The sequence below is a fragment of the Aythya ferina genome, assembly GCF_964211825.1.
Source record: "Aythya ferina genome assembly, chromosome: 2".
Lineage (NCBI taxonomy): Eukaryota > Metazoa > Chordata > Aves > Anseriformes > Anatidae > Aythya > Aythya ferina.
In genome coordinates, this window is record NC_140297.1 from 161,004,464 (window position 1) to 161,030,265 (window position 25,802).

A 25,802-nucleotide genomic window follows, 5' to 3' on the forward strand; every position below is an offset into this window, starting at 1 on the left:
CCTTCCCAGGGGCAGGAGCACCGACGGCCCGTCCCTCCTGCCGTCCCCACCTCTCGGCGCCACAGCTGGATGCAATCCCAAACCTGCAAACAGGCGGCACTGCCTGGGCAGATCCGAGCCCGTGCAGCAGTGCCTGCGATGACATCTCGGGCGGACGGAGCCTGCTGGGACCTTTCCTGTGGGGACGGAGCCTGGAGCACGGCCAGGAGCGAGGCAAAGGTGCTGGGGGAGCGGGAGGAGCTGGAGGGGGCACAGGGGCACAGAGCCGGGAGCGCAGAGCCTGTTGGAAGGGCACGGCACACTGCTCTGAGCTCTTGGTGTGTTTACTCTGGTGGATGTGGGTCTGTGAGCTGAGGGCAGGATCCACTCCCTGGTGCTGAGACGCAGCCGGTCCTCGCTGTCCCCGCTTGGTGCGACCGCTGCAGCGGGTGCACAGGGCACGGCTCCCCAGGGGCTGGCATGCCTTCCTCCCCACTGCTGCCTGCAAGGGTGCTGGGCCCCAGGGCACGGCTCCAGGAGCTGCCGTTCCCGTTCCCATTCCCTCTCCAGCTGTGTCCTCGCAGCCCAGAGCAGTGCAGCCCGCCAGCTCGGGCCAGAGGCTGTTGTCTGCCTGCTGCAGCGCTTTGTGCTCGGTCCCTCGTGCCTCGATCCTGTGGCAGAACCGGCTCCCAGCCATGGGACTGAAGCTGTGAGAGGCTGCAGACGTTGAGGCTCCTCTGTGTGGCCCTCAGGCCGTGCCTCACCACAGCTCCCAGACCCCTGCAAAACCCCAGCCTAGCAAGAAATGATAGAATCATAGAATCATAGCATGGTTCGGGTTGGAAGGGACTTTAAAGGTCCTCTAGTTCCACCCCCCTGCCATGGGCAGGGACACCTCCCACGGGACCAGGTTGCTCAAAGCCCCATCCAGCCTGGCCTTGAGCACTTCCAGGGACATCCACAGCTTCTCCGGGCAACCGGTTCCACTGCCTCACCACCCTCTGAGTAAACAATTTCCTCCTAATGTCTAATCTAAAGTTCCTCTCTTTCAGTTTAAAACTGTTCCCCCTCGTCCTGTCACTATCCGCCCATGTGAAAGGTCGCTCTCCACACGCCCTCCAGCCCTCTGTTTTGCACAGCCTCCCGCTCCCTGCTGGCACGTTATTTGACTGTGTAATGGCTATATTGTGGTCAATCCCAGCGTGCCCAGCAGCTTTTCAAGTGTGCACACAGGCTTGCAGGTTAATGTGCTCCCAGTGTGGCCTGCGGCACCCACCAGCTTCTCCTTGTGCTGCTTCCCTTCGCCCCGCTCCCTCCTGCCCCCTCTGCCCACACTGTCTGAGCGACACCAGGCAGGGCAGACAGCCCACCCCACAGCACCAAAGGACCTCTGGGGTTCTGCTGGGGCTGCTCCCGCCCCTGCTGACCAGGCTGACCACCGGCCCCTGGCAGAGGCTGCAGCCGTTCGTGCTGCCTCGGGGCTTGTTTGTCCCATTGCCGCGTCCAGCAGCACCCCGATGAGTGCAGGTCCTCCTTGGGGCTCTTGCCCTGGCCTGGTGCTTCACCCCACACCAGCTGCCCTCCTGGCCTTTGAAGTGCCACACGAAACAGCTGCAAGCCCTGCTCAGACTGGTGACCAAATGCACGTTACAGCTCGTGGGGGCTTTTCTCCTCTCAGGAGCTGGACCTGCCTCAGCCCAGTGCCCCACAGGCCCCACAGGTGGAGCCCCAGTCTCTCTTGCACATCAAGATGTCCCAGTGCATCCAGTATGGACCCGTGGTGTGCTTGTCTCTGGCAGGACTGGCTCTGCACGCCAGGGACAGGGACAAGCACGCTGCCTCAAATGTGCTCCACTTTTGGCTGTTACTTCCCACTGCCTGTGTGATATTTCTTTTCCCTTTTTCCCCAATTTAGCACACAAAGCATAAAGGAGTTGATTTTTTAGTGAGCTTTCCCATTCTCTCTCCCATCTCTGCAGAAAGCTGTGGAAGGAGTGCGCAGAGGAAGGATGGCGAGCAAGCCAGCAGTGAATGGCCACGCTGCCCCCATCTCTCACCAGGAAGATGTGCCAGGAACAAACCACTGCTGCCAGGGCACACTGCCTTGCAAACAGAAAGCAGCTGGCGGGGATGTGGCAGCAATGGATGCTGCTAGTGAGCCTTCAGAGGTACCTGGCAGCATTGCCGGAGTGTATGTAGAGGCTTTGAAGAAGATAATGAGCTTTTATGATGCCACCAGAGAGCATCTTCTGAGCTTGGATCCGGCGCTCTTTCTTCTGGAGGCCCAGGCAGCCATGGGCTTCATTGCTGACCCGGTGAAGAACAGGCATGTCTCCGTAGCAGAAGCTGTGCACCTGGGGTTGGTGGGGCTGGAGCTGAAGGAGAAGCTGCTCTCTGCAGAGAAAGCTGCCACTGGCTTTGTGGATCCCTACACAGAAGAGAAAATCTCCCTCTACCAGGCAATCCAGAAGGACCTGGTTGGGAGAGAGCAAGGAGCCCGGCTGCTAGAGGCCCAGATGGCAACCGGAGGCGTCATTGACCCAGCCACAGGCTGCCGGCTCCCAGCAGATGTTGCCTGTGAGAGGGGATATTTAGATGAAGAGATGAGGCAGCTCTTCTCTGACCCCAGCAATGAGGACAGCAAAGGGTTCCTCGACCCCAGTACTATGGAGAGGGTCACCTACATGGAGCTTATAAAGAGGTGTGTTGTTGATCCAGCCTCAGGCTTCCTCCTCTTGCCCCTACAAATCACATTCGCAGGGCTAGGAGGAAGGGTGAGCAGCAGGGATCTGCTGGAGGCTGGCATCATCAGCTCTGACACGTTCAGAGGTCTTGAGGAGGGAAGAGTTTCTGCCCAGGAGGTAGCAGAGAGTGACTCTGTCCAGCAGTTCCTGCGTGGGACAAGGAGCATCGCTGGTGTTGTCCTGCCTTCCAGTGAGCGGAAAAGCCTTTACCAGGCCCTGAGAGAGCATCTCCTCCTGCCTGGCACTGCTCTGACACTCCTGCAAGTCCAGGCCTCCACTGGCAGCCTGACAGACCCCATAAAGAACAAAACCTTCTCTGTTGATGAGGCTGTCAGGACTGGCCTCATCGGCCCAGAGCTTCATGAGAAACTGTCTTCAGCTGAGAGGACCATCACTGGGTACAGGGACCCCTACACTGGGGAAATGCTCTCCCTGTTCCAAGCCATCAGGAAGGCCTTCATCCCCAAGGACCACGGCATTTGCCTTCTGGAGGCTCAGATGGCTACAGGGGGCATCATTGCTCCGGGCCGGCACTTCCGTGTCCCCACAGAGACAGCTTGCAAGTGGGGATACTTGGATGAGACCACAAGACAGCTCCTCTCCAGTCCTGCTGATGAACTGAAAGGGTTCTTTGACCCCAACTCCAAGGAGAAGCTGACCTATGCAGACCTGCTAAAGCGATGTGTCACTGATCCCAACACAGGGCTCCTCCTGCTGCCACTTAGTGGAGACAGTGGAGAAGGACCCAAGGGAACCCCCGTCTTCTTTGACCACAAGACCCAAACGGCTCTGGAAAACACAAAGGTACCCATTACTTTAGGTAAATTCAAAGGAAAATCAGTGTCTCTCTGGAAACTCCTCTTCTCAGACTACATCCAGAGTGAGCAAAGAGCTGCTCTCACCCAGCAGTACCTTGCAGGGACGCTCTCTATGCAACAGTTGGCCAAGGCAGTCAGTGTCACCATTGAAGAAATGGCTTCCACTGCCAATGTCACCTTTGAAGGACTGAGGGGTCGCGTGACAGCTGACCAGCTCCTGAGCTCTGAAATCATCAACAAAGATTTGTTTAAGAAACTGAAGGAAGGAGAAACATCAGCCAAAGAAGTTGTCAGCATGGACACTGTCAAGAAGTACCTGCAAGGGACGGGTAGCATTGCTGGGTTGCTGCTTCCTGACTCCCAGGAGAAGATGAGCATCTACCAGGCAAAGAGGAAAGGATTTTTACGGCCAGGAACATCACTGATCCTCCTGGAGGCACAGGCTGCCACCGGATTTATCATTGACCCAGCTGCCAACAAAAGCTATTCTGTAGATGAGGCTTTACAAGCAAATGTCATTGGTCCAGATGTTTATGACAAGCTACTGACTGCAGAGAAATCAGTCACTGGCTACAGAGATCCTTACTCAGGGACCAAGATCTCCCTCTTCCAGGCCATGAAGAAGGAGCTCATCGTCAAGGAGCACGCTATCCGCCTGCTCGAGGCCCAGATTGCCACCGGAGGCATCATCGACCCTGTCAATAGCCACCGCATCCCCGTGGAGGTGGCCTACAAGCGGGGCTACTTCGACAAGAAGATGAATGTAATCCTTTCTGACCCCAGCGATGACACCAAGGGCTTCTTCGACCCCAACACGCACGAGAACCTCACCTACCTGCAGCTGAAAGAGAAGTGCATCACAGAGCCGTCCACCGGGCTCTGCCTCCTTCCTCTGAACAGCAGGAAACGCCAGTTCATTGATGACGCCACCAGGCAGCTGTTCAGGAACTCCTGGATGCCTGTCAGGTTTGGGCGCTTACGCGGGGAGAAGGTCTCAGTGTGGGACCTGCTAAACTCCGAGTACTTCAGCGAGGGGAGGCGCCGAGAGATCTTCAACCACTACCGGCTGAGGAAGCTCACCCTGGAGCAAATCCGGATCATGCTAGAGGAGGAAATCAAAAAATGGGCCCCCATCAAGTTCCCAGCCATGAGAGGCAGCATCAGCGCTTATCACCTGATGGAAACGGGCATCATTGACAGGGCCCTGTTTGAGAAGGTGTTGGAGGGATCCGTCACACCAGAGGAAGTCCTGCGCATGGACTCTGTCAGAAGATACCTCTATGGCTCTGGCAGCATCGGCGGGATTGTACTCCAGCCATCAAACCAGAGGATAAGCATTTATGAGGCCATGAAACAGAACATCATGGTACCTGGAGTAGCCCTACCACTCCTAGAGGCCCAGGCTGCCACAGGCTTTATCATTGACCCAGTGAACAACCAGAAACTCTGCGTGGATGACGCCGTCAAGGAAGGAGTCATTGGGCCAGAAGTCCATGAGAAGCTACAGCAAGCAGAAGGGGCTGTGTCAGGCTATAAGGATCCTTTCACAGGCAAGAAGATACCTCTCTTCCAGGCTATGAAGAAGGGCCTGATCACTGACAAACAGGCCATGCAGCTGATGGAGGTGCAGATGGCTACAGGAGGCATCATTGACCCAACATGTGGCCACCATCTCCCCATAGAAGCTGCCCAAAAGCGAGGGTGCCTGGATGAGGACACAAGCAAGGCCCTTTCTAAGCCCAGTGACAACAACAGAGCCTTCTGTGTCCCAGACAGCAAAGAGACCGTGACCTACGCTGAGCTCATTGAGCGCTGCCAGAAGGACGAGATCTCTGGCTTCCACTTGCTGCCTCTACCACAGACAGCAGTTCCTGTCTACACAGATGAACAAATCCAACAGCTTTTCAAGGAAACTATGGTGAAGGAAAAAGGGGTCTCCCTCTGGGAGCTAATCCACTCTGGGTATTTCACTGACGAGCAGAGGAGTGACTTTGTGGAGAGGTTCCGTGCTAAGGAACTGTCACTGCAGCAGTTGGTAGCTCTTGTGCTCAGACTGGTAAGGGAGATGGAGATGAAAGCCTGCACCCACATCACCTTCCAGGGCTTGCAGGGAAGTGTCCCCGCAGTCTGGTTGCTGGAGGCTGGCATCATTACTGAGAAGATGTTTGAAGAACTAGCTCAGGGCATAAGAACTCCCGAGGAAGTGGCTGAAATGGAGAGTGTGAAGAGGTACTTGCAGGGCACAGGCAGCATAGCCGGGGTAATCATACAGGCATCCAAAAAGAAGATGAGTTTTTACAATGCCATGAAAAACAATCTCCTCCTCCCTGGGGCTGCTCTGAAGCTGCTGGAAGCTCAGGCAGCCACAGGGTACCTAACTGACCCAGCAACAAACCAGAGACTCAGCGTGAGGGATGCTGTGAGAGCAGCTGTTGTTGGTGAGGAGCTCACTGAGAAGCTTCTCCTAGCTGAGAGGGCAGTGAGTGGCTACACAGACCCCTACACAGGGAGCTCCATCTCCCTGTGCCAGGCGGTCAGGAAAGAGCTCATTCCTCTGGGTGAAGCCATTCCTTTGCTAGAGGCCCAGCTGGCCACAGGAGGAGTCATCGATCCTATTCACCATCATCACCTTCCACTCCAGGCTGCATACAGGTATGGCTTCTATGATGAAGACTTAAACCAAAACCTCACTCAGCTGAATGACAGCACCAAAATCTTTTTTGATCCAAATACAAAGGAGAACATGACCTACCAGCAGCTGAAGGACAGGTGCATTTATGAGGCTGAGACAGGCCTCTGGTTCCTTCCCCTGTCGGAAAATGCAATGTTCTATGTGGATGAACAAACCATGGAGATGCTGAAATCTGTGACTGTCTGTGTCAACATAGGACGGTTCAAAGGACAGACAGTGTCAGTCTGGGACCTTCTCAACTCTGAATACATCTCAGACAGCAAAAGAAGAGAGCTGGTGCAAAAGTACAAAGATGAAAATACTGAAGTGCTGCATGAAATCATAATGATTGTCATGAAAATCATCAAAGAAACTGAGGTGCAGGGAAAGAAGTTTGCATTCAAAGGTCTGCGGAAAAGAGTGTCTGCCAGTGATCTCTTCCAATCTCAACTGATAGACAAAAAAACCCTTGATGAGCTCAACCAGGGGAAGAAAACAGTTAAAGAAGTCACTGAAATGGACTCTGTCCGCAGATACTTGGAGGGCAGCAATTTCATAGCAGGGGTCCTTATACAGCCAAGCAATGAGAAGATGAGCATCTACCAGGCCATGAGGAAGGGCATTCTGAGGCCGGGGACAGCACTGGTGTTGCTGGAGGCACAGGCTGCTACTGGCTACATCATTGACCCAGAGAAAAACAAGAAATTTTCAGTGGAGGAAGCATTTAAGGCAGGTCTAATTGGGTGTGAGATTTTTGAAAAGCTACTCTGTGCAGAAAGAGCTGTGACAGGCTACATTGACCCCTACACAAAAGCACCAATGTCCCTCTTTGAAGCCATGAACCAAGGACTAATAGTGAAGAGCCACGGCATCCGCCTGCTCGAGGCCCAGATCGCCACCGGCGGCATCATTGACCCCGTGCACAGCCACCGCCTCCCCGTGGAAGTGGCCTACAAGCGCGGCTACTTCGATGAGGAGATGAACCGGATCCTCTCCGACCCCAGCGATGACACCAAGGGCTTCTTCGACCCCAACACGCATGAGAACCTCACCTACATGCAGCTCCTGGAGAGATGTGTCCAAGATTCAGAGACTGGGTTGTACATGCTACAAGTTGTCCAAGAAGGGGGAAGGTACTTCTACATAGATGAATTGACAAAACAGGTTTTGCACTCAAAGCCCATTAAAGTGACAGTTGGAAAATTCAAGGACCAAACAGTTTCTGTCTGGGAAATTCTCTGTTCCCATTACATCTCTGAGCAGAAAAGGAAAGAACTAGTGAAGCAATATAAATGTAAAACACTAACTCTGGAAAACCTTATAGCTCTCATCCTCAAAACAATTGAGGATACGGAGCAAAAAGCAGAAGCCCTCAAGGTCAAAGGACTCCGAGGTGAGGTGTCAGTGTCAGAATTGTTTAACTCCGAGATAATTGACAAGAAGACTCTGGATCAGCTGCAGGACGGAAGTCTCTCACTTCATAGCCTCACAAAGAAGGACACTGTAAAAAGGTACCTGGATGGCACCGGATGCATTGCAGGAGTTCTACTTCCATCAAGGAAAGAGACAATGAGTATCTACCAGGCCCTGAAGAGGGGCCTGCTCTCAGAGCAATGTGCACTGGGGCTGCTGGAGGCGCAGGCTGCCACCGGCTTCATTGTTGATCCACTGACAAATAAGAAGCTCTCCGTGGACGAGGCCGTCTTGGCAAAGTTGGTGGGCAGCGAGTTGCACGAGAAGCTCCTGTCAGCAGAGAAAGCCGTGACAGGATATGCAGATCCCCAGACAGGCACTAAAATATCCCTCTTCCAGGCCATAATGAGTAAGATAATAATCAAGGAGCATGGCACCCGCCTGCTTGAGGCCCAGATTGCCACTGGTGGCATCATTGACCCTGTGCACAGCCACCGCATCCCTGTGAATGTGGCATACCGGAGGGGCTACTTGGATGGCGATATGTTTCTCCTACTTTCTGATCCAGATCATGGCTGCAAAGGTTTCATAGATCCAAATACTCATGAGAAAATAAGTTACAGTCAGCTCCTGCAAAGATGTTCCAAAGACAGAGATACTGGACTGTACCTGCTGCAGGTCATGGAGAAGGAAGATGACTATTTCTACATTGATGAGCAAACAAAACAAGCCCTAATATCAACAAAGGTACAAGTGTCTGTTGGAAAATACAAAGGGAATGAATTATCACTCTGGGAACTTCTCTGTTCTGAGTATATCACAGAAGAGAAAAGAAAAGAACTGGTGAAAAAATATAAAGAGGAATCCCACCACATTATACAAAGAATCATTGAAACAATACTAAATATCATTAAAGAAAAAGAGGAGGACAGAAGTGATGTTTGGTTCCAAGGAATAAGACAACAAATTACAGCATCAGAACTTCTCAGTGCAGAGATAATCACAGAAGAAACTATGCAGAAACTCCAGGAAGGAAAAGAAACAGCACAAGAAATAGCGCAAATGGATAATGTGAGAAGATACCTTGAGGGAACTGGAAGCATTGCTGGTGTGCTTGTGCCGTCCAAGGCCGACCCGGCCAAGATGGAGAAGATGAGCATCTACCAGGCCATGTGGAAGGGCATCCTGAGGCCAGGGACAGCACTAGTGCTGCTAGAGGCACAGGCTGCCACAGGCTTCATCATAGACCCAGTCAAGAATAAAAAGATATCTGTGGATGAAGCTGTCACATCAGGACTCGTGGGCAGTGAATTACAGAAGAAACTTCTTTGTGCAGAAAAAGCTGTGACTGGCTACACACACCCCTGCACAGGACAGAAGATGTCACTCTTCCAGGCCATGAAGAAGGAGCTCATCGTCAAGGAGCACGGCATCCGCCTGCTCGAGGCCCAGATCGCCACCGGCGGCATCATCGACCCCGTGCACAGCCACCGCCTCCCCGTCGAAGCTGCCTACAAGCGCGGCTACTTTGACCAGGAGATGAACCAGATCCTCTCCGACCCCAGCGACGACACCAAGGGCTTCTTCGACCCCAACACGCACGAGAACCTCACCTACATGCAGCTCCTGCGCCGCTGCGTGCCCGACCCGGACACGGGGCTGCTCATGCTGCAGCTGATGGACAAGGGCTCGGTGCTCTACCAGCTGAGCGAGGACGCCCGCAAAGCCCTGCAGGCTGCCCGCACCACCGTCAGCGTGGGGCTCTTCCAGGGCCAGAGCGTCACCGTCTGGGAGCTCCTCTTCTCTCGCTACATCCCCGAGCACCGGCGCCAGGACCTCCTGCGCAAGTACAAGGCGGGGACGCTGGCCATCTCCGAGATGATCACCCTCCTCACCGCCATCATCACCGGGGCCGAGGGCCAGGGCCACGGCGCCGCCCTGGCCCGCAAGCCGACGCAGCGGGAGGCCCCGGCCCCGGCGCCGGCTGAGAACGGCGAGGCCGCGGGCTCCCGGCGGGAGCGCGAGCGCGAGCGGGAGCAGGAGCGCAAGCGGGAGCTGGAGCTGGAGCGGGCCCTGACGTCCCACAGCGTCGAGGTCTCGGCGGGCGGCTTCCACGGCAGGAAGGTCTCCCTGTGGGAGCTCCTCTTCTCCAAGTACGTCTGCGAGGCGAAGAGGCAGGAGCTGCTGGGGAAGGTGCGCGACGGCAGCCTGGCGCTGGACGAGCTGGCGAGGCTCCTCAGCGTCCTCATCCAGGAGGCGGTGGAGCAGAGCAGCAAGGTGAAATTCACGGGCCTCAGGCGGCAGGTGACCGCCTCGGACCTGCTGGACTCGGGCATCATCGACAAGGACACGCTGGCCGACCTGGTGCAGGGCTCCAAGACGGTGCAGCAGGTGACGGAAATGGCCTCCGTCAAGCGCTACCTGGACGGCACGGGCTGCATCGCCGGCGTGCTGGTGCCGTCCAAGGCCGAGCCGGCCAAGATGGAGAAGATGAGCATCTACCAGGCCATGTGGAAGGGCATCCTGAGGCAGGGCACGGCCCTGGTGCTGCTGGAGGCGCAGGCTGCCACCGGCTTCCTCGTCGACCCGCTCAGCAACCAGAAGCTCTCCGTGGACGAGGCCGTGTCGTCCGGGCTGGTGGGCAGCGAGCTGCACGAGAAGCTGCTGTCGGCCGAGAGGGCCGTGACGGGCTACACCGACCCCTACAGCGGCGACCAGATCTCCCTCTTCCAGGCCATGAAGAAGGAGCTCATCGTCAAGGAGCACGGCATCCGCCTGCTCGAGGCCCAGATCGCCACCGGCGGCATCATCGACCCCGTGCACAGCCACCGCCTCCCCGTCGAAGCTGCCTACAAGCGCGGCTACTTTGACCAGGAGATGAACCAGATCCTCTCCGACCCCAGCGACGACACCAAGGGCTTCTTCGACCCCAACACGCACGAGAACCTCACCTACATGCAGCTCCTGCGCCGCTGCGTGCCCGACCCGGACACGGGGCTGCTCATGCTGCAGCTGATGGACAAGGGCTCGGTGCTCTACCAGCTGAGCGAGGACGCCCGCAAAGCCCTGCAGGCTGCCCGCACCACCGTCAGCGTGGGGCTCTTCCAGGGCCAGAGCGTCACCGTCTGGGAGCTCCTCTTCTCTCGCTACATCCCCGAGCACCGGCGCCAGGACCTCCTGCGCAAGTACAAGGCGGGGACGCTGGCCATCTCCGAGATGATCACCCTCCTCACCGCCATCATCACCGGGGCCGAGGGCCAGGGCCACGGCGCCGCCCTGGCCCGCAAGCCGACGCAGCGGGAGGCCCCGGCCCCGGCGCCGGCTGAGAACGGCGAGGCCGCGGGCTCCCGGCAGGAGCGCGAGCGCGAGCGGGAGCAGGAGCGCGAGCAGGAGCTGGAGCTGGAGCGGGCCCTGACGTCCCACAGCGTCGAGGTCTCGGCGGGCGGCTTCCACGGCAGGAAGGTCTCCCTGTGGGAGCTCCTCTTCTCCAAGTACGTCTGCGAGGCGAAGAGGCAGGAGCTGCTGGGGAAGGTGCGCGACGGCAGCCTGGCGCTGGACGAGCTGGCGAGGCTCCTCAGCGTCCTCATCCAGGAGGCGGTGGAGCAGAGCAGCAAGGTGAAATTCACGGGCCTCAGGCGGCAGGTGACCGCCTCGGACCTGCTGGACTCGGGCATCATCGACAAGGACACGCTGGCCGACCTGGTGCAGGGCTCCAAGACGGTGCAGCAGGTGACGGAAATGGCCTCCGTCAAGCGCTACCTGGACGGCACGGGCTGCATCGCCGGCGTGCTGGTGCCGTCCAAGGCCGAGCCGGCCAAGATGGAGAAGATGAGCATCTACCAGGCCATGTGGAAGGGCATCCTGAGGCAGGGCACGGCCCTGGTGCTGCTGGAGGCGCAGGCTGCCACCGGCTTCCTCGTCGACCCGCTCAGCAACCAGAAGCTCTCCGTGGACGAGGCCGTGTCGTCCGGGCTGGTGGGCAGCGAGCTGCACGAGAAGCTGCTGTCGGCCGAGAGGGCCGTGACGGGCTACACCGACCCCTACAGCGGCGACCAGATCTCCCTCTTCCAGGCCATGAAGAAGGAGCTCATCGTCAAGGAGCACGGCATCCGCCTGCTCGAGGCCCAGATCGCCACCGGCGGCATCATCGACCCCGTGCACAGCCACCGCCTCCCCGTCAAAGCTGCCTACAAGCGCGGCTACTTTGACCAGGAGATGAACCAGATCCTCTCCGACCCCAGCGACGACACCAAGGGCTTCTTCGACCCCAACACGCACGAGAACCTCACCTACATGCAGCTCCTGCGCCGCTGCGTGCCCGACCCGGACACGGGGCTGCTCATGCTGCAGCTGATGGACAAGGGCTCGGTGCTCTACCAGCTGAGCGAGGACGCCCGCAAAGCCCTGCAGGCTGCCCGCACCACCGTCAGCGTGGGGCTCTTCCAGGGCCAGAGCGTCACCGTCTGGGAGCTCCTCTTCTCTCGCTACATCCCCGAGCACCGGCGCCAGGACCTCCTGCGCAAGTACAAGGCGGGGACGCTGGCCATCTCCGAGATGATCACCCTCCTCACCGCCATCATCACCGGGGCCGAGGGCCAGGGCCACGGCGCCGCCCTGGCCCGCAAGCCGACGCAGCGGGAGGCCCCGGCCCCGGCGCCGGCTGAGAACGGCGAGGCCGCGGGCTCCCGGCGGGAGCGCGAGCGCGAGCGGGAGCAGGAGCGCAAGCGGGAGCTGGAGCTGGAGCGGGCCCTGACGTCCCACAGCGTCGAGGTCTCGGCGGGCGGCTTCCACGGCAGGAAGGTCTCCCTGTGGGAGCTCCTCTTCTCCAAGTACGTCTGCGAGGCGAAGAGGCAGGAGCTGCTGGGGAAGGTGCGCGACGGCAGCCTGGCGCTGGACGAGCTGGCGAGGCTCCTCAGCGTCCTCATCCAGGAGGCGGTGGAGCAGAGCAGCAAGGTGAAATTCACGGGCCTCAGGCGGCAGGTGACCGCCTCGGACCTGCTGGACTCGGGCATCATCGACAAGGACACGCTGGCCGACCTGGTGCAGGGCTCCAAGACGGTGCAGCAGGTGACGGAAATGGCCTCCGTCAAGCGCTACCTGGACGGCACGGGCTGCATCGCCGGCGTGCTGGTGCCGTCCAAGGCCGAGCCGGCCAAGATGGAGAAGATGAGCATCTACCAGGCCATGTGGAAGGGCATCCTGAGGCAGGGCACGGCCCTGGTGCTGCTGGAGGCGCAGGCTGCCACCGGCTTCCTCGTCGACCCGCTCAGCAACCAGAAGCTCTCCGTGGACGAGGCCGTGTCGTCCGGGCTGGTGGGCAGCGAGCTGCACGAGAAGCTGCTGTCGGCCGAGAGGGCCGTGACGGGCTACACCGACCCCTACAGCGGCGACCAGATCTCCCTCTTCCAGGCCATGAAGAAGGAGCTCATCGTCAAGGAGCACGGCATCCGCCTGCTCGAGGCCCAGATCGCCACCGGCGGCATCATCGACCCCGTGCACAGCCACCGCCTCCCCGTCGAAGCTGCCTACAAGCGCGGCTACTTTGACCAGGAGATGAACCAGATCCTCTCCGACCCCAGCGACGACACCAAGGGCTTCTTCGACCCCAACACGCACGAGAACCTCACCTACATGCAGCTCCTGCGCCGCTGCGTGCCCGACCCGGACACGGGGCTGCTCATGCTGCAGCTGATGGACAAGGGCTCGGTGCTCTACCAGCTGAGCGAGGACGCCCGCAAAGCCCTGCAGGCTGCCCGCACCACCGTCAGCGTGGGGCTCTTCCAGGGCCAGAGCGTCACCGTCTGGGAGCTCCTCTTCTCTCGCTACATCCCCGAGCACCGGCGCCAGGACCTCCTGCGCAAGTACAAGGCGGGGACGCTGGCCATCTCCGAGATGATCACCCTCCTCACCGCCATCATCACCGGGGCCGAGGGCCAGGGCCACGGCGCCGCCCTGGCCCGCAAGCCGACGCAGCGGGAGGCCCCGGCCCCGGCGCCGGCTGAGAACGGCGAGGCCGCGGGCTCCCGGCAGGAGCGCGAGCGCGAGCGGGAGCAGGAGCGCGAGCAGGAGCTGGAGCTGGAGCGGGCCCTGACGTCCCACAGCGTCGAGGTCTCGGCGGGCGGCTTCCACGGCAGGAAGGTCTCCCTGTGGGAGCTCCTCTTCTCCAAGTACGTCTGCGAGGCGAAGAGGCAGGAGCTGCTGGGGAAGGTGCGCGACGGCAGCCTGGCGCTGGACGAGCTGGCGAGGCTCCTCAGCGTCCTCATCCAGGAGGCGGTGGAGCAGAGCAGCAAGGTGAAATTCACGGGCCTCAGGCGGCAGGTGACCGCCTCGGACCTGCTGGACTCGGGCATCATCGACAAGGACACGCTGGCCGACCTGGTGCAGGGCTCCAAGACGGTGCAGCAGGTGACGGAAATGGCCTCCGTCAAGCGCTACCTGGACGGCACGGGCTGCATCGCCGGCGTGCTGGTGCCGTCCAAGGCCGAGCCGGCCAAGATGGAGAAGATGAGCATCTACCAGGCCATGTGGAAGGGCATCCTGAGGCAGGGCACGGCCCTGGTGCTGCTGGAGGCGCAGGCTGCCACCGGCTTCCTCGTCGACCCGCTCAGCAACCAGAAGCTCTCCGTGGACGAGGCCGTGTCGTCCGGGCTGGTGGGCAGCGAGCTGCACGAGAAGCTGCTGTCGGCCGAGAGGGCCGTGACGGGCTACACCGACCCCTACAGCGGCGACCAGATCTCCCTCTTCCAGGCCATGAAGAAGGAGCTCATCGTCAAGGAGCACGGCATCCGCCTGCTCGAGGCCCAGATCGCCACCGGCGGCATCATCGACCCCGTGCACAGCCACCGCCTCCCCGTCAAAGCTGCCTACAAGCGCGGCTACTTTGACCAGGAGATGAACCAGATCCTCTCCGACCCCAGCGACGACACCAAGGGCTTCTTCGACCCCAACACGCACGAGAACCTCACCTACATGCAGCTCCTGCGCCGCTGCGTGCCCGACCCGGACACGGGGCTGCTCATGCTGCAGCTGATGGACAAGGGCTCGGTGCTCTACCAGCTGAGCGAGGACGCCCGCAAAGCCCTGCAGGCTGCCCGCACCACCGTCAGCGTGGGGCTCTTCCAGGGCCAGAGCGTCACCGTCTGGGAGCTCCTCTTCTCTCGCTACATCCCCGAGCACCGGCGCCAGGACCTCCTGCGCAAGTACAAGGCGGGGACGCTGGCCATCTCCGAGATGATCACCCTCCTCACCGCCATCATCACCGGGGCCGAGGGCCAGGGCCACGGCGCCGCCCTGGCCCGCAAGCCGACGCAGCGGGAGGCCCCGGCCCCGGCGCCGGCTGAGAACGGCGAGGCCGCGGGCTCCCGGCGGGAGCGCGAGCGCGAGCGGGAGCAGGAGCGCGAGCGGGAGCTGGAGCTGGAGCGGGCCCTGACGTCCCACAGCGTCGAGGTCTCGGCGGGCGGCTTCCACGGCAGGAAGGTCTCCCTGTGGGAGCTCCTCTTCTCCAAGTACGTCTGCGAGGCGAAGAGGCAGGAGCTGCTGGGGAAGGTGCGCGACGGCAGCCTGGCGCTGGACGAGCTGGCGAGGCTCCTCAGCGTCCTCATCCAGGAGGCGGTGGAGCAGAGCAGCAAGGTGAAATTCACGGGCCTCAGGCGGCAGGTGACCGCCTCGGACCTGCTGGACTCGGGCATCATCGACAAGGACACGCTGGCCGACCTGGTGCAGGGCTCCAAGACGGTGCAGCAGGTGACGGAAATGGCCTCCGTCAAGCGCTACCTGGACGGCACGGGCTGCATCGCCGGCGTGCTGGTGCCGTCCAAGGCCGAGCCGGCCAAGATGGAGAAGATGAGCATCTACCAGGCCATGTGGAAGGGCATCCTGAGGCAGGGCACGGCCCTGGTGCTGCTGGAGGCGCAGGCTGCCACCGGCTTCCTCGTCGACCCGCTCAGCAACCAGAAGCTCTCCGTGGACGAGGCCGTGTCGTCCGGGCTGGTGGGCAGCGAGCTGCACGAGAAGCTGCTGTCGGCCGAGAGGTCCGTGACGGGCTACACCGACCCCTACAGCGGCGACCAGATCTCCCTCTTCCAGGCCATGAAGAAGGAGCTCATCGTCAAGGAGCACGGCATCCGCCTGCTCGAGGCCCAGATCGCCACCGGCGGCATCATCGACCCCGTGCACAGCCACCGCCTCCCCGTCGAAGCTGCCTACAAGCGCGGCTACTTTGACCAGGAGATGAACCAGATCCTCTCCGACCCCAGCGACGACACCAAGGGCTTCTTCGACCCCAACACGCACGAGAACCTCACCTACATGCAGCTCCTGCGCCGCTGCGTGCCCGACCCGGACACGGGGCTGCTCATGCTGCAGCTGATGGACAAGGGCTCGGTGCTCTACCAGCTGAGCGAGGACGCCCGCAAAGCCCTGCAGGCTGCCCGCACCACCGTCAGCGTGGGGCTCTTCCAGGGCCAGAGCGTCACCGTCTGGGAGCTCCTCTTCTCTCGCTACATCCCCGAGCACCGGCGCCAGGACCTCCTGCGCAAGTACAAGGCGGGGACGCTGGCCATCTCCGAGATGATCACCCTCCTCACCGCCATCATCACCGGGGCCGAGGGCCAGGGCCACGGCGCCGCCCTGGCCCGCAAGCCGACGCAGCGGGAGGCCCCGGCCCCGGCGCCGGCTGAGAACGGCGAGGCCGCGGGCTCCCGGCAGGAGCGCGAGCGCGAGCGGGAGCAGGAGCGCGAGCGGGAGCTGGAGCTGGAGCGGGCCCTGACGTCCCACAGCGTCGAGGTCTCGGCGGGCGGCTTCCACGGCAGGAAGGTCTCCCTGTGGGAGCTCCTCTTCTCCAAGTACGTCTGCGAGGCGAAGAGGCAGGAGCTGCTGGGGAAGGTGCGCGACGGCAGCCTGGCGCTGGACGAGCTGGCGAGGCTCCTCAGCGTCCTCATCCAGGAGGCGGTGGAGCAGAGCAGCAAGGTGAAATTCACGGGCCTCAGGCGGCAGGTGACCGCCTCGGACCTGCTGGACTCGGGCATCATCGACAAGGACACGCTGGCCGACCTGGTGCAGGGCTCCAAGACGGTGCAGCAGGTGACGGAAATGGCCTCCGTCAAGCGCTACCTGGACGGCACGGGCTGCATCGCCGGCGTGCTGGTGCCGTCCAAGGCCGAGCCGGCCAAGATGGAGAAGATGAGCATCTACCAGGCCATGTGGAAGGGCATCCTGAGGCAGGGCACGGCCCTGGTGCTGCTGGAGGCGCAGGCTGCCACCGGCTTCCTCGTCGACCCGCTCAGCAACCAGAAGCTCTCCGTGGACGAGGCCGTGTCGTCCGGGCTGGTGGGCAGCGAGCTGCACGAGAAGCTGCTGTCGGCCGAGAGGGCCGTGACGGGCTACACCGACCCCTACAGCGGCGACCAGATCTCCCTCTTCCAGGCCATGAAGAAGGAGCTCATCGTCAAGGAGCACGGCATCCGCCTGCTCGAGGCCCAGATCGCCACCGGCGGCATCATCGACCCCGTGCACAGCCACCGCCTCCCCGTCGAAGCTGCCTACAAGCGCGGCTACTTTGACCAGGAGATGAACCAGATCCTCTCCGACCCCAGCGACGACACCAAGGGCTTCTTCGACCCCAACACGCACGAGAACCTCACCTACATGCAGCTCCTGCGCCGCTGCGTGCCCGACCCGGACACGGGGCTGCTCATGCTGCAGCTGATGGACAAGGGCTCGGTGCTCTACCAGCTGAGCGAGGACGCCCGCAAAGCCCTGCAGGCTGCCCGCACCACCGTCAGCGTGGGGCTCTTCCAGGGCCAGAGCGTCACCGTCTGGGAGCTCCTCTTCTCTCGCTACATCCCCGAGCACCGGCGCCAGGACCTCCTGCGCAAGTACAAGGCGGGGACGCTGGCCATCTCCGAGATGATCACCCTCCTCACCGCCATCATCACCGGGGCCGAGGGCCAGGGCCACGGCGCCGCCCTGGCCCGCAAGCCGACGCAGCGGGAGGCCCCGGCGCCGGCGCCGGCTGAGAACGGCGAGGCCGCGGGCTCCCGGCGGGAGCGCGAGCGCGAGCGCGAGCGGGAGCTGGAGCTGGAGCGGGCCCTGACGTCCCACAGCGTCGAGGTCTCGGCGGGCGGCTTCCACGGCAGGAAGGTCTCCCTGTGGGAGCTCCTCTTCTCCAAGTACGTCTGCGAGGCGAAGAGGCAGGAGCTGCTGGGGAAGGTGCGCGACGGCAGCCTGGCGCTGGACGAGCTGGCGAGGCTCCTCAGCGTCCTCATCCAGGAGGCGGTGGAGCAGAGCAGCAAGGTGAAATTCACGGGCCTCAGGCGGCAGGTGACCGCCTCGGACCTGCTGGACTCGGGCATCATCGACAAGGACACGCTGGCCGACCTGGTGCAGGGCTCCAAGACGGTGCAGCAGGTGACGGAAATGGCCTCCGTCAAGCGCTACCTGGACGGCACGGGCTGCATCGCCGGCGTGCTGGTGCCGTCCAAGGCCGAGCCGGCCAAGATGGAGAAGATGAGCATCTACCAGGCCATGTGGAAGGGCATCCTGAGGCAGGGCACGGCCCTGGTGCTGCTGGAGGCGCAGGCTGCCACCGGCTTCCTCGTCGACCCGCTCAGCAACCAGAAGCTCTCCGTGGACGAGGCCGTGTCGTCCGGGCTGGTGGGCAGCGAGCTGCACGAGAAGCTGCTGTCGGCCGAGAGGGCCGTGACGGGCTACACCGACCCCTACAGCGGCGACCAGATCTCCCTCTTCCAGGCCATGAAGAAGGAGCTCATCGTCAAGGAGCACGGCATCCGCCTGCTCGAGGCCCAGATCGCCACCGGCGGCATCATCGACCCCGTGCACAGCCACCGCCTCCCCGTCGAAGCTGCCTACAAGCGCGGCTACTTTGACCAGGAGATGAACCAGATCCTCTCCGACCCCAGCGACGACACCAAGGGCTTCTTCGACCCCAACACGCACGAGAACCTCACCTACATGCAGCTCCTGCGCCGCTGCGTGCCCGACCCGGACACGGGGCTGCTCATGCTGCAGCTGATGGACAAGGGCTCGGTGCTCTACCAGCTGAGCGAGGACGCCCGCAAAGCCCTGCAGGCTGCCCGCACCACCGTCAGCGTGGGGCTCTTCCAGGGCCAGAGCGTCACCGTCTGGGAGCTCCTCTTCTCTCGCTACATCCCCGAGCACCGGCGCCAGGACCTCCTGCGCAAGTACAAGGCGGGGACGCTGGCCATCTCCGAGATGATCACCCTCCTCACCGCCATCATCACCGGGGCCGAGGGCCAGGGCCACGGCGCCGCCCTGGCCCGCAAGCCGACGCAGCGGGAGGCCCCGGCGCCGGCTGAGAACGGCGAGGCCGCGGGCTCCCGGCGGGAGCGCGAGCGCGAGCGGGAGCAGGAGCGCGAGCGGGAGCTGGAGCTGGAGCGGGCCCTGACGTCCCACAGCGTCGAGGTCTCGGCGGGCGGCTTCCACGGCAGGAAGGTCTCCCTGTGGGAGCTCCTCTTCTCCAAGTACGTCTGCGAGGCGAAGAGGCAGGAGCTGCTGGGGAAGGTGCGCGACGGCAGCCTGGCGCTGGACGAGCTGGCGAGGCTCCTCAGCGTCCTCATCCAGGAGGCGGTGGAGCAGAGCAGCAAGGTGAAATTCACGGGCCTCAGGCGGCAGGTGACCGCCTCGGACCTGCTGGACTCGGGCATCATCGACAAGGACACGCTGGCCGACCTGGTGCAGGGCTCCAAGACGGTGCAGCAGGTGACGGAAATGGCCTCCGTCAAGCGCTACCTGGACGGCACGGGCTGCATCGCCGGCGTGCTGGTGCCGTCCAAGGCCGAGCCGGCCAAGATGGAGAAGATGAGCATCTACCAGGCCATGTGGAAGGGCATCCTGAGGCAGGGCACGGCCCTGGTGCTGCTGGAGGCGCAGGCTGCCACCGGCTTCCTCGTCGACCCGCTCAGCAACCAGAAGCTCTCCGTGGACGAGGCCGTGTCGTCCGGGCTGGTGGGCAGCGAGCTGCACGAGAAGCTGCTGTCGGCCGAGAGGGCCGTGACGGGCTACACCGACCCCTACAGCGGCGACCAGATCTCCCTCTTCCAGGCCATGAAGAAGGAGCTCATCGTCAAGGAGCACGGCATCCGCCTGCTCGAGGCCCAGATCGCCACCGGCGGCATCATCGACCCCGTGCACAGCCACCGCCTCCCCGTCGAAGCTGCCTACAAGCGCGGCTACTTTGACCAGGAGATGAACCAGATCCTCTCCGACCCCAGCGACGACACCAAGGGCTTCTTCGACCCCAACACGCACGAGAACCTCACCTACATGCAGCTCCTGCGCCGCTGCGTGCCCGACCCGGACACGGGGCTGCTCATGCTGCAGCTGATGGACAAGGGCTCGGTGCTCTACCAGCTGAGCGAGGACGCCCGCAAAGCCCTGCAGGCTGCCCGCACCACCGTCAGCGTGGGGCTCTTCCAGGGCCAGAGCGTCACCGTCTGGGAGCTCCTCTTCTCTCGCTACATCCCCGAGCACCGGCGCCAGGACCTCCTGCGCAAGTACAAGGCGGGGATGCTGGCCATCTCCGAGATGATCACCCTCCTCACCGCCATCATCACCGGGGCCGAGGGCCAGGGCCACGGCGCCGCCCTGGCCCGCAAGCCGACGCAGCGGGAGGCCCCGGCGCCGGCTGAGAACGGCGAGGCCGCGGGCTCCCGGCGGGAGCGCGAGCGCGAGCGGGAGCAGGAGCGCGAGCGGGAGCTGGAGCTGGAGCGGGCCCTGACGTCCCACAGCGTCGAGGTCTCGGCGGGCGGCTTCCACGGCAGGAAGGTCTCCCTGTGGGAGCTCCTCTTCTCCAAGTACGTCTGCGAGGCGAAGAGGCAGGAGCTGCTGGGGAAGGTGCGCGACGGCAGCCTGGCGCTGGACGAGCTGGCGAGGCTCCTCAGCGTCCTCATCCAGGAGGCGGTGGAGCAGAGCAGCAAGGTGAAATTCACGGGCCTCAGGCGGCAGGTGACCGCCTCGGACCTGCTGGACTCGGGCATCATCGACAAGGACACGCTGGCCGACCTGGTGCAGGGCTCCAAGACGGTGCAGCAGGTGACGGAAATGGCCTCCGTCAAGCGCTACCTGGACGGCACGGGCTGCATCGCCGGCGTGCTGGTGCCGTCCAAGGCCGAGCCGGCCAAGATGGAGAAGATGAGCATCTACCAGGCCATGTGGAAGGGCATCCTGAGGCAGGGCACGGCCCTGGTGCTGCTGGAGGCGCAGGCTGCCACCGGCTTCCTCGTCGACCCGCTCAGCAACCAGAAGCTCTCCGTGGACGAGGCCGTGTCGTCCGGGCTGGTGGGCAGCGAGCTGCACGAGAAGCTGCTGTCGGCCGAGAGGGCCGTGACGGGCTACACCGACCCCTACAGCGGCGACCAGATCTCCCTCTTCCAGGCCATGAAGAAGGAGCTCATCGTCAAGGAGCACGGCATCCGCCTGCTCGAGGCCCAGATCGCCACCGGCGGCATCATCGACCCCGTGCACAGCCACCGCCTCCCCGTCGAAGCTGCCTACAAGCGCGGCTACTTTGACCAGGAGATGAACCAGATCCTCTCCGACCCCAGCGACGACACCAAGGGCTTCTTCGACCCCAACACGCACGAGAACCTCACCTACATGCAGCTCCTGCGCCGCTGCGTGCCCGACCCGGACACGGGGCTGCTCATGCTGCAGCTGATGGACAAGGGCTCGGTGCTCTACCAGCTGAGCGAGGACGCCCGCAAAGCCCTGCAGGCTGCCCGCACCACCGTCAGCGTGGGGCTCTTCCAGGGCCAGAGCGTCACCGTCTGGGAGCTCCTCTTCTCTCGCTACATCCCCGAGCACCGGCGCCAGGACCTCCTGCGCAAGTACAAGGCGGGGACGCTGGCCATCTCCGAGATGATCACCCTCCTCACCGCCATCATCACCGGGGCCGAGGGCCAGGGCCACGGCGCCGCCCTGGCCCGCAAGCCGACGCAGCGGGAGGCCCCGGCGCCGGCTGAGAACGGCGAGGCCGCGGGCTCCCGGCGGGAGCGCGAGCGCGAGCGGGAGCAGGAGCGCGAGCGGGAGCTGGAGCTGGAGCGGGCCCTGACGTCCCACAGCGTCGAGGTCTCGGCGGGCGGCTTCCACGGCAGGAAGGTCTCCCTGTGGGAGCTCCTCTTCTCCAAGTACGTCTGCGAGGCGAAGAGGCAGGAGCTGCTGGGGAAGGTGCGCGACGGCAGCCTGGCGCTGGACGAGCTGGCGAGGCTCCTCAGCGTCCTCATCCAGGAGGCGGTGGAGCAGAGCAGCAAGGTGAAATTCACGGGCCTCAGGCGGCAGGTGACCGCCTCGGACCTGCTGGACTCGGGCATCATCGACAAGGACACGCTGGCCGACCTGGTGCAGGGCTCCAAGACGGTGCAGCAGGTGACGGAAATGGCCTCCGTCAAGCGCTACCTGGACGGCACGGGCTGCATCGCCGGCGTGCTGGTGCCGTCCAAGGCCGAGCCGGCCAAGATGGAGAAGATGAGCATCTACCAGGCCATGTGGAAGGGCATCCTGAGGCAGGGCACGGCCCTGGTGCTGCTGGAGGCGCAGGCTGCCACCGGCTTCCTCGTCGACCCGCTCAGCAACCAGAAGCTCTCCGTGGACGAGGCCGTGTCGTCCGGGCTGGTGGGCAGCGAGCTGCACGAGAAGCTGCTGTCGGCCGAGAGGGCCGTGACGGGCTACACCGACCCCTACAGCGGCGACCAGATCTCCCTCTTCCAGGCCATGAAGAAGGAGCTCATCGTCAAGGAGCACGGCATCCGCCTGCTCGAGGCCCAGATCGCCACCGGCGGCATCATCGACCCCGTGCACAGCCACCGCCTCCCCGTCGAAGCTGCCTACAAGCGCGGCTACTTTGACCAGGAGATGAACCAGATCCTCTCCGACCCCAGCGACGACACCAAGGGCTTCTTCGACCCCAACACGCACGAGAACCTCACCTACATGCAGCTCCTGCGCCGCTGCGTGCCCGACCCGGACACGGGGCTGCTCATGCTGCAGCTGATGGACAAGGGCTCGGTGCTCTACCAGCTGAGCGAGGACGCCCGCAAAGCCCTGCAGGCTGCCCGCACCACCGTCAGCGTGGGGCTCTTCCAGGGCCAGAGCGTCACCGTCTGGGAGCTCCTCTTCTCTCGCTACATCCCCGAGCACCGGCGCCAGGACCTCCTGCGCAAGTACAAGGCGGGGACGCTGGCCATCTCCGAGATGATCACCCTCCTCACCGCCATCATCACCGGGGCCGAGGGCCAGGGCCACGGCGCCGCCCTGGCCCGCAAGCCGACGCAGCGGGAGGCCCCGGCGCCGGCTGAGAACGGCGAGGCCGCGGGCTCCCGGCGGGAGCGTGAGCGCGAGCGGGAGCAGGAGCGCGAGCGGGAGCTGGAGCTGGAGCGGGCCCTGACGTCCCACAGCGTCGAGGTCTCGGCGGGCGGCTTCCACGGCAGGAAGGTCTCCCTGTGGGAGCTCCTCTTCTCCAGGTACGTCTGCGAGGCGAAGAGGCAGGAGCTGCTGGGGAAGGTGCGCGACGGCAGCCTGGCGCTGGACGAGCTGGCGAGGCTCCTCAGCGTCCTCATCCAGGAGGCGGTGGAGCAGAGCAGCAAGGTGAAATTCACGGGCCTCAGGCGGCAGGTGACCGCCTCGGACCTGCTGGACTCGGGCATCATCGACAAGGACACGCTGGCCGACCTGGTGCAGGGCTCCAAGACGGTGCAGCAGGTGACGGAAATGGCCTCCGTCAAGCGCTACCTGGACGGCACGGGCTGCATCGCCGGCGTGCTGGTGCCGTCCAAGGCCGAGCCGGCCAAGATGGAGAAGATGAGCATCTACCAGGCCATGTGGAAGGGCATCCTGAGGCAGGGCACGGCCCTGGTGCTGCTGGAGGCGCAGGCTGCCACCGGCTTCCTCGTCGACCCGCTCAGCAACCAGAAGCTCTCCGTGGACGAGGCCGTGTCGTCCGGGCTGGTGGGCAGCGAGCTGCACGAGAAGCTGCTGTCGGCCGAGAGGGCCGTGACGGGCTACACCGACCCCTACAGCGGCGACCAGATCTCCCTCTTCCAGGCCATGAAGAAGGAGCTCATCGTCAAGGAGCACGGCATCCGCCTGCTCGAGGCCCAGATCGCCACCGGCGGCATCATCGACCCCGTGCACAGCCACCGCCTCCCCGTCGAAGCTGCCTACAAGCGCGGCTACTTTGACCAGGAGATGAACCAGATCCTCTCCGACCCCAGCGACGACACCAAGGGCTTCTTCGACCCCAACACGCACGAGAACCTCACCTACATGCAGCTCCTGCGCCGCTGCGTGCCCGACCCGGACACGGGGCTGCTCATGCTGCAGCTGATGGACAAGGGCTCGGTGCTCTACCAGCTGAGCGAGGACGCCCGCAAAGCCCTGCAGGCTGCCCGCACCACCGTCAGCGTGGGGCTCTTCCAGGGCCAGAGCGTCACCGTCTGGGAGCTCCTCTTCTCTCGCTACATCCCCGAGCACCGGCGCCAGGACCTCCTGCGCAAGTACAAGGCGGGGACGCTGGCCATCTCCGAGATGATCACCCTCCTCACCGCCATCATCACCGGGGCCGAGGGCCAGGGCCACGGCGCCGCCCTGGCCCGCAAGCCGACGCAGCGGGAGGCCCCGGCGCCGGCGCCGGCTGAGAACGGCGAGGCCGCGGGCTCCCGGCGGGAGCGCGAGCGCGAGCGCGAGCGGGAGCTGGAGCTGGAGCGGGCCCTGACGTCCCACAGCGTCGAGGTCTCGGCGGGCGGCTTCCACGGCAGGAAGGTCTCCCTGTGGGAGCTCCTCTTCTCCAAGTACGTCTGCGAGGCGAAGAGGCAGGAGCTGCTGGGGAAGGTGCGCGACGGCAGCCTGGCGCTGGACGAGCTGGCGAGGCTCCTCAGCGTCCTCATCCAGGAGGCGGTGGAGCAGAGCAGCAAGGTGAAATTCACGGGCCTCAGGCGGCAGGTGACCGCCTCGGACCTGCTGGACTCGGGCATCATCGACAAGGACACGCTGGCCGACCTGGTGCAGGGCTCCAAGACGGTGCAGCAGGTGACGGAAATGGCCTCCGTCAAGCGCTACCTGGACGGCACGGGCTGCATCGCCGGCGTGCTGGTGCCGTCCAAGGCCGAGCCGGCCAAGATGGAGAAGATGAGCATCTACCAGGCCATGTGGAAGGGCATCCTGAGGCAGGGCACGGCCCTGGTGCTGCTGGAGGCGCAGGCTGCCACCGGCTTCCTCGTCGACCCGCTCAGCAACCAGAAGCTCTCCGTGGACGAGGCCGTGTCGTCCGGGCTGGTGGGCAGCGAGCTGCACGAGAAGCTGCTGTCGGCCGAGAGGGCCGTGACGGGCTACACCGACCCCTACAGCGGCGACCAGATCTCCCTCTTCCAGGCCATGAAGAAGGAGCTCATCGTCAAGGAGCACGGCATCCGCCTGCTCGAGGCCCAGATCGCCACCGGCGGCATCATCGACCCCGTGCACAGCCACCGCCTCCCCGTCGAAGCTGCCTACAAGCGCGGCTACTTTGACCAGGAGATGAACCAGATCCTCTCCGACCCCAGCGACGACACCAAGGGCTTCTTCGACCCCAACACGCACGAGAACCTCACCTACATGCAGCTCCTGCGCCGCTGTGTTCTTGACCCAGACTCTAATCTTTATTTCCTTAATATTTTCTCTAATTAATCATAAAACCCTCTACTTTTTTTTCCGTGTTATTTCATTGGTGATGAATTTTTTCTTTGTTGGGACTTGTTTTGCTGCTGGCATTTTTTTCATTTTTTTAATATATTCTTTTTTCTTTTTTTATTATTTGTAGAGTATTTCCTTCTTCTCTTTCATGTTTTGTAATGTTTGTACAGCAGTTACGGTATTTACGTGACTCATCTGAGCATTACTTTATAGCTTTTTAATCCATTGTCTTCTATAATTTAACTGGAATTCATGAATCAGCCTGGCTTATGTCCAGTCATTTTGGTGCAAGATGTTGTACTTTTTCCTTTATATTTCTTTAGATATAAGGATGTCTTTGTATTAGGTGTAATGAGAAATGAAATTTTATTCTTTCTTTCACAGAATCACAGAATCACAGAATCACAGAATCACAGAATTTTCTAGGTTGGAAGAGACCTCAAGGTCATCGAGTCCAACCTCCAACCTAACGCT

The 25,802-nt window shown here is 62.3% G+C and overlaps 1 protein-coding gene and 1 long non-coding RNA gene across 3 annotated transcripts in view; one reads left to right on the top strand and one right to left on the bottom strand.

The window, feature by feature from the left end:
* On the top strand, positions 1–25,322 carry EPPK1 (epiplakin 1; the record flags this gene model as incomplete). The annotated part of the gene is made up of 2 exons (XM_084509304.1): positions 1–219; positions 1,959–25,322. Exons 1-2 carry the CDS (start codon positions 70–72, stop codon positions 25,320–25,322), a joined length of 23,514 nt encoding a protein of 7,837 aa, XP_084365430.1. The 5' UTR covers positions 1–69.
* The window catches only part of LOC311431600, a 20,466-nt gene continuing 19,972 nt past the window's right edge, over positions 25,309–25,802 (bottom strand). For both annotated transcript variants that reach the window (XR_014689546.1, XR_014689547.1), the window contains exon 4: positions 25,309–25,703. This is a non-coding gene — a long non-coding RNA (uncharacterized lncRNA). The remainder of the gene's footprint in view (positions 25,704–25,802) is intronic.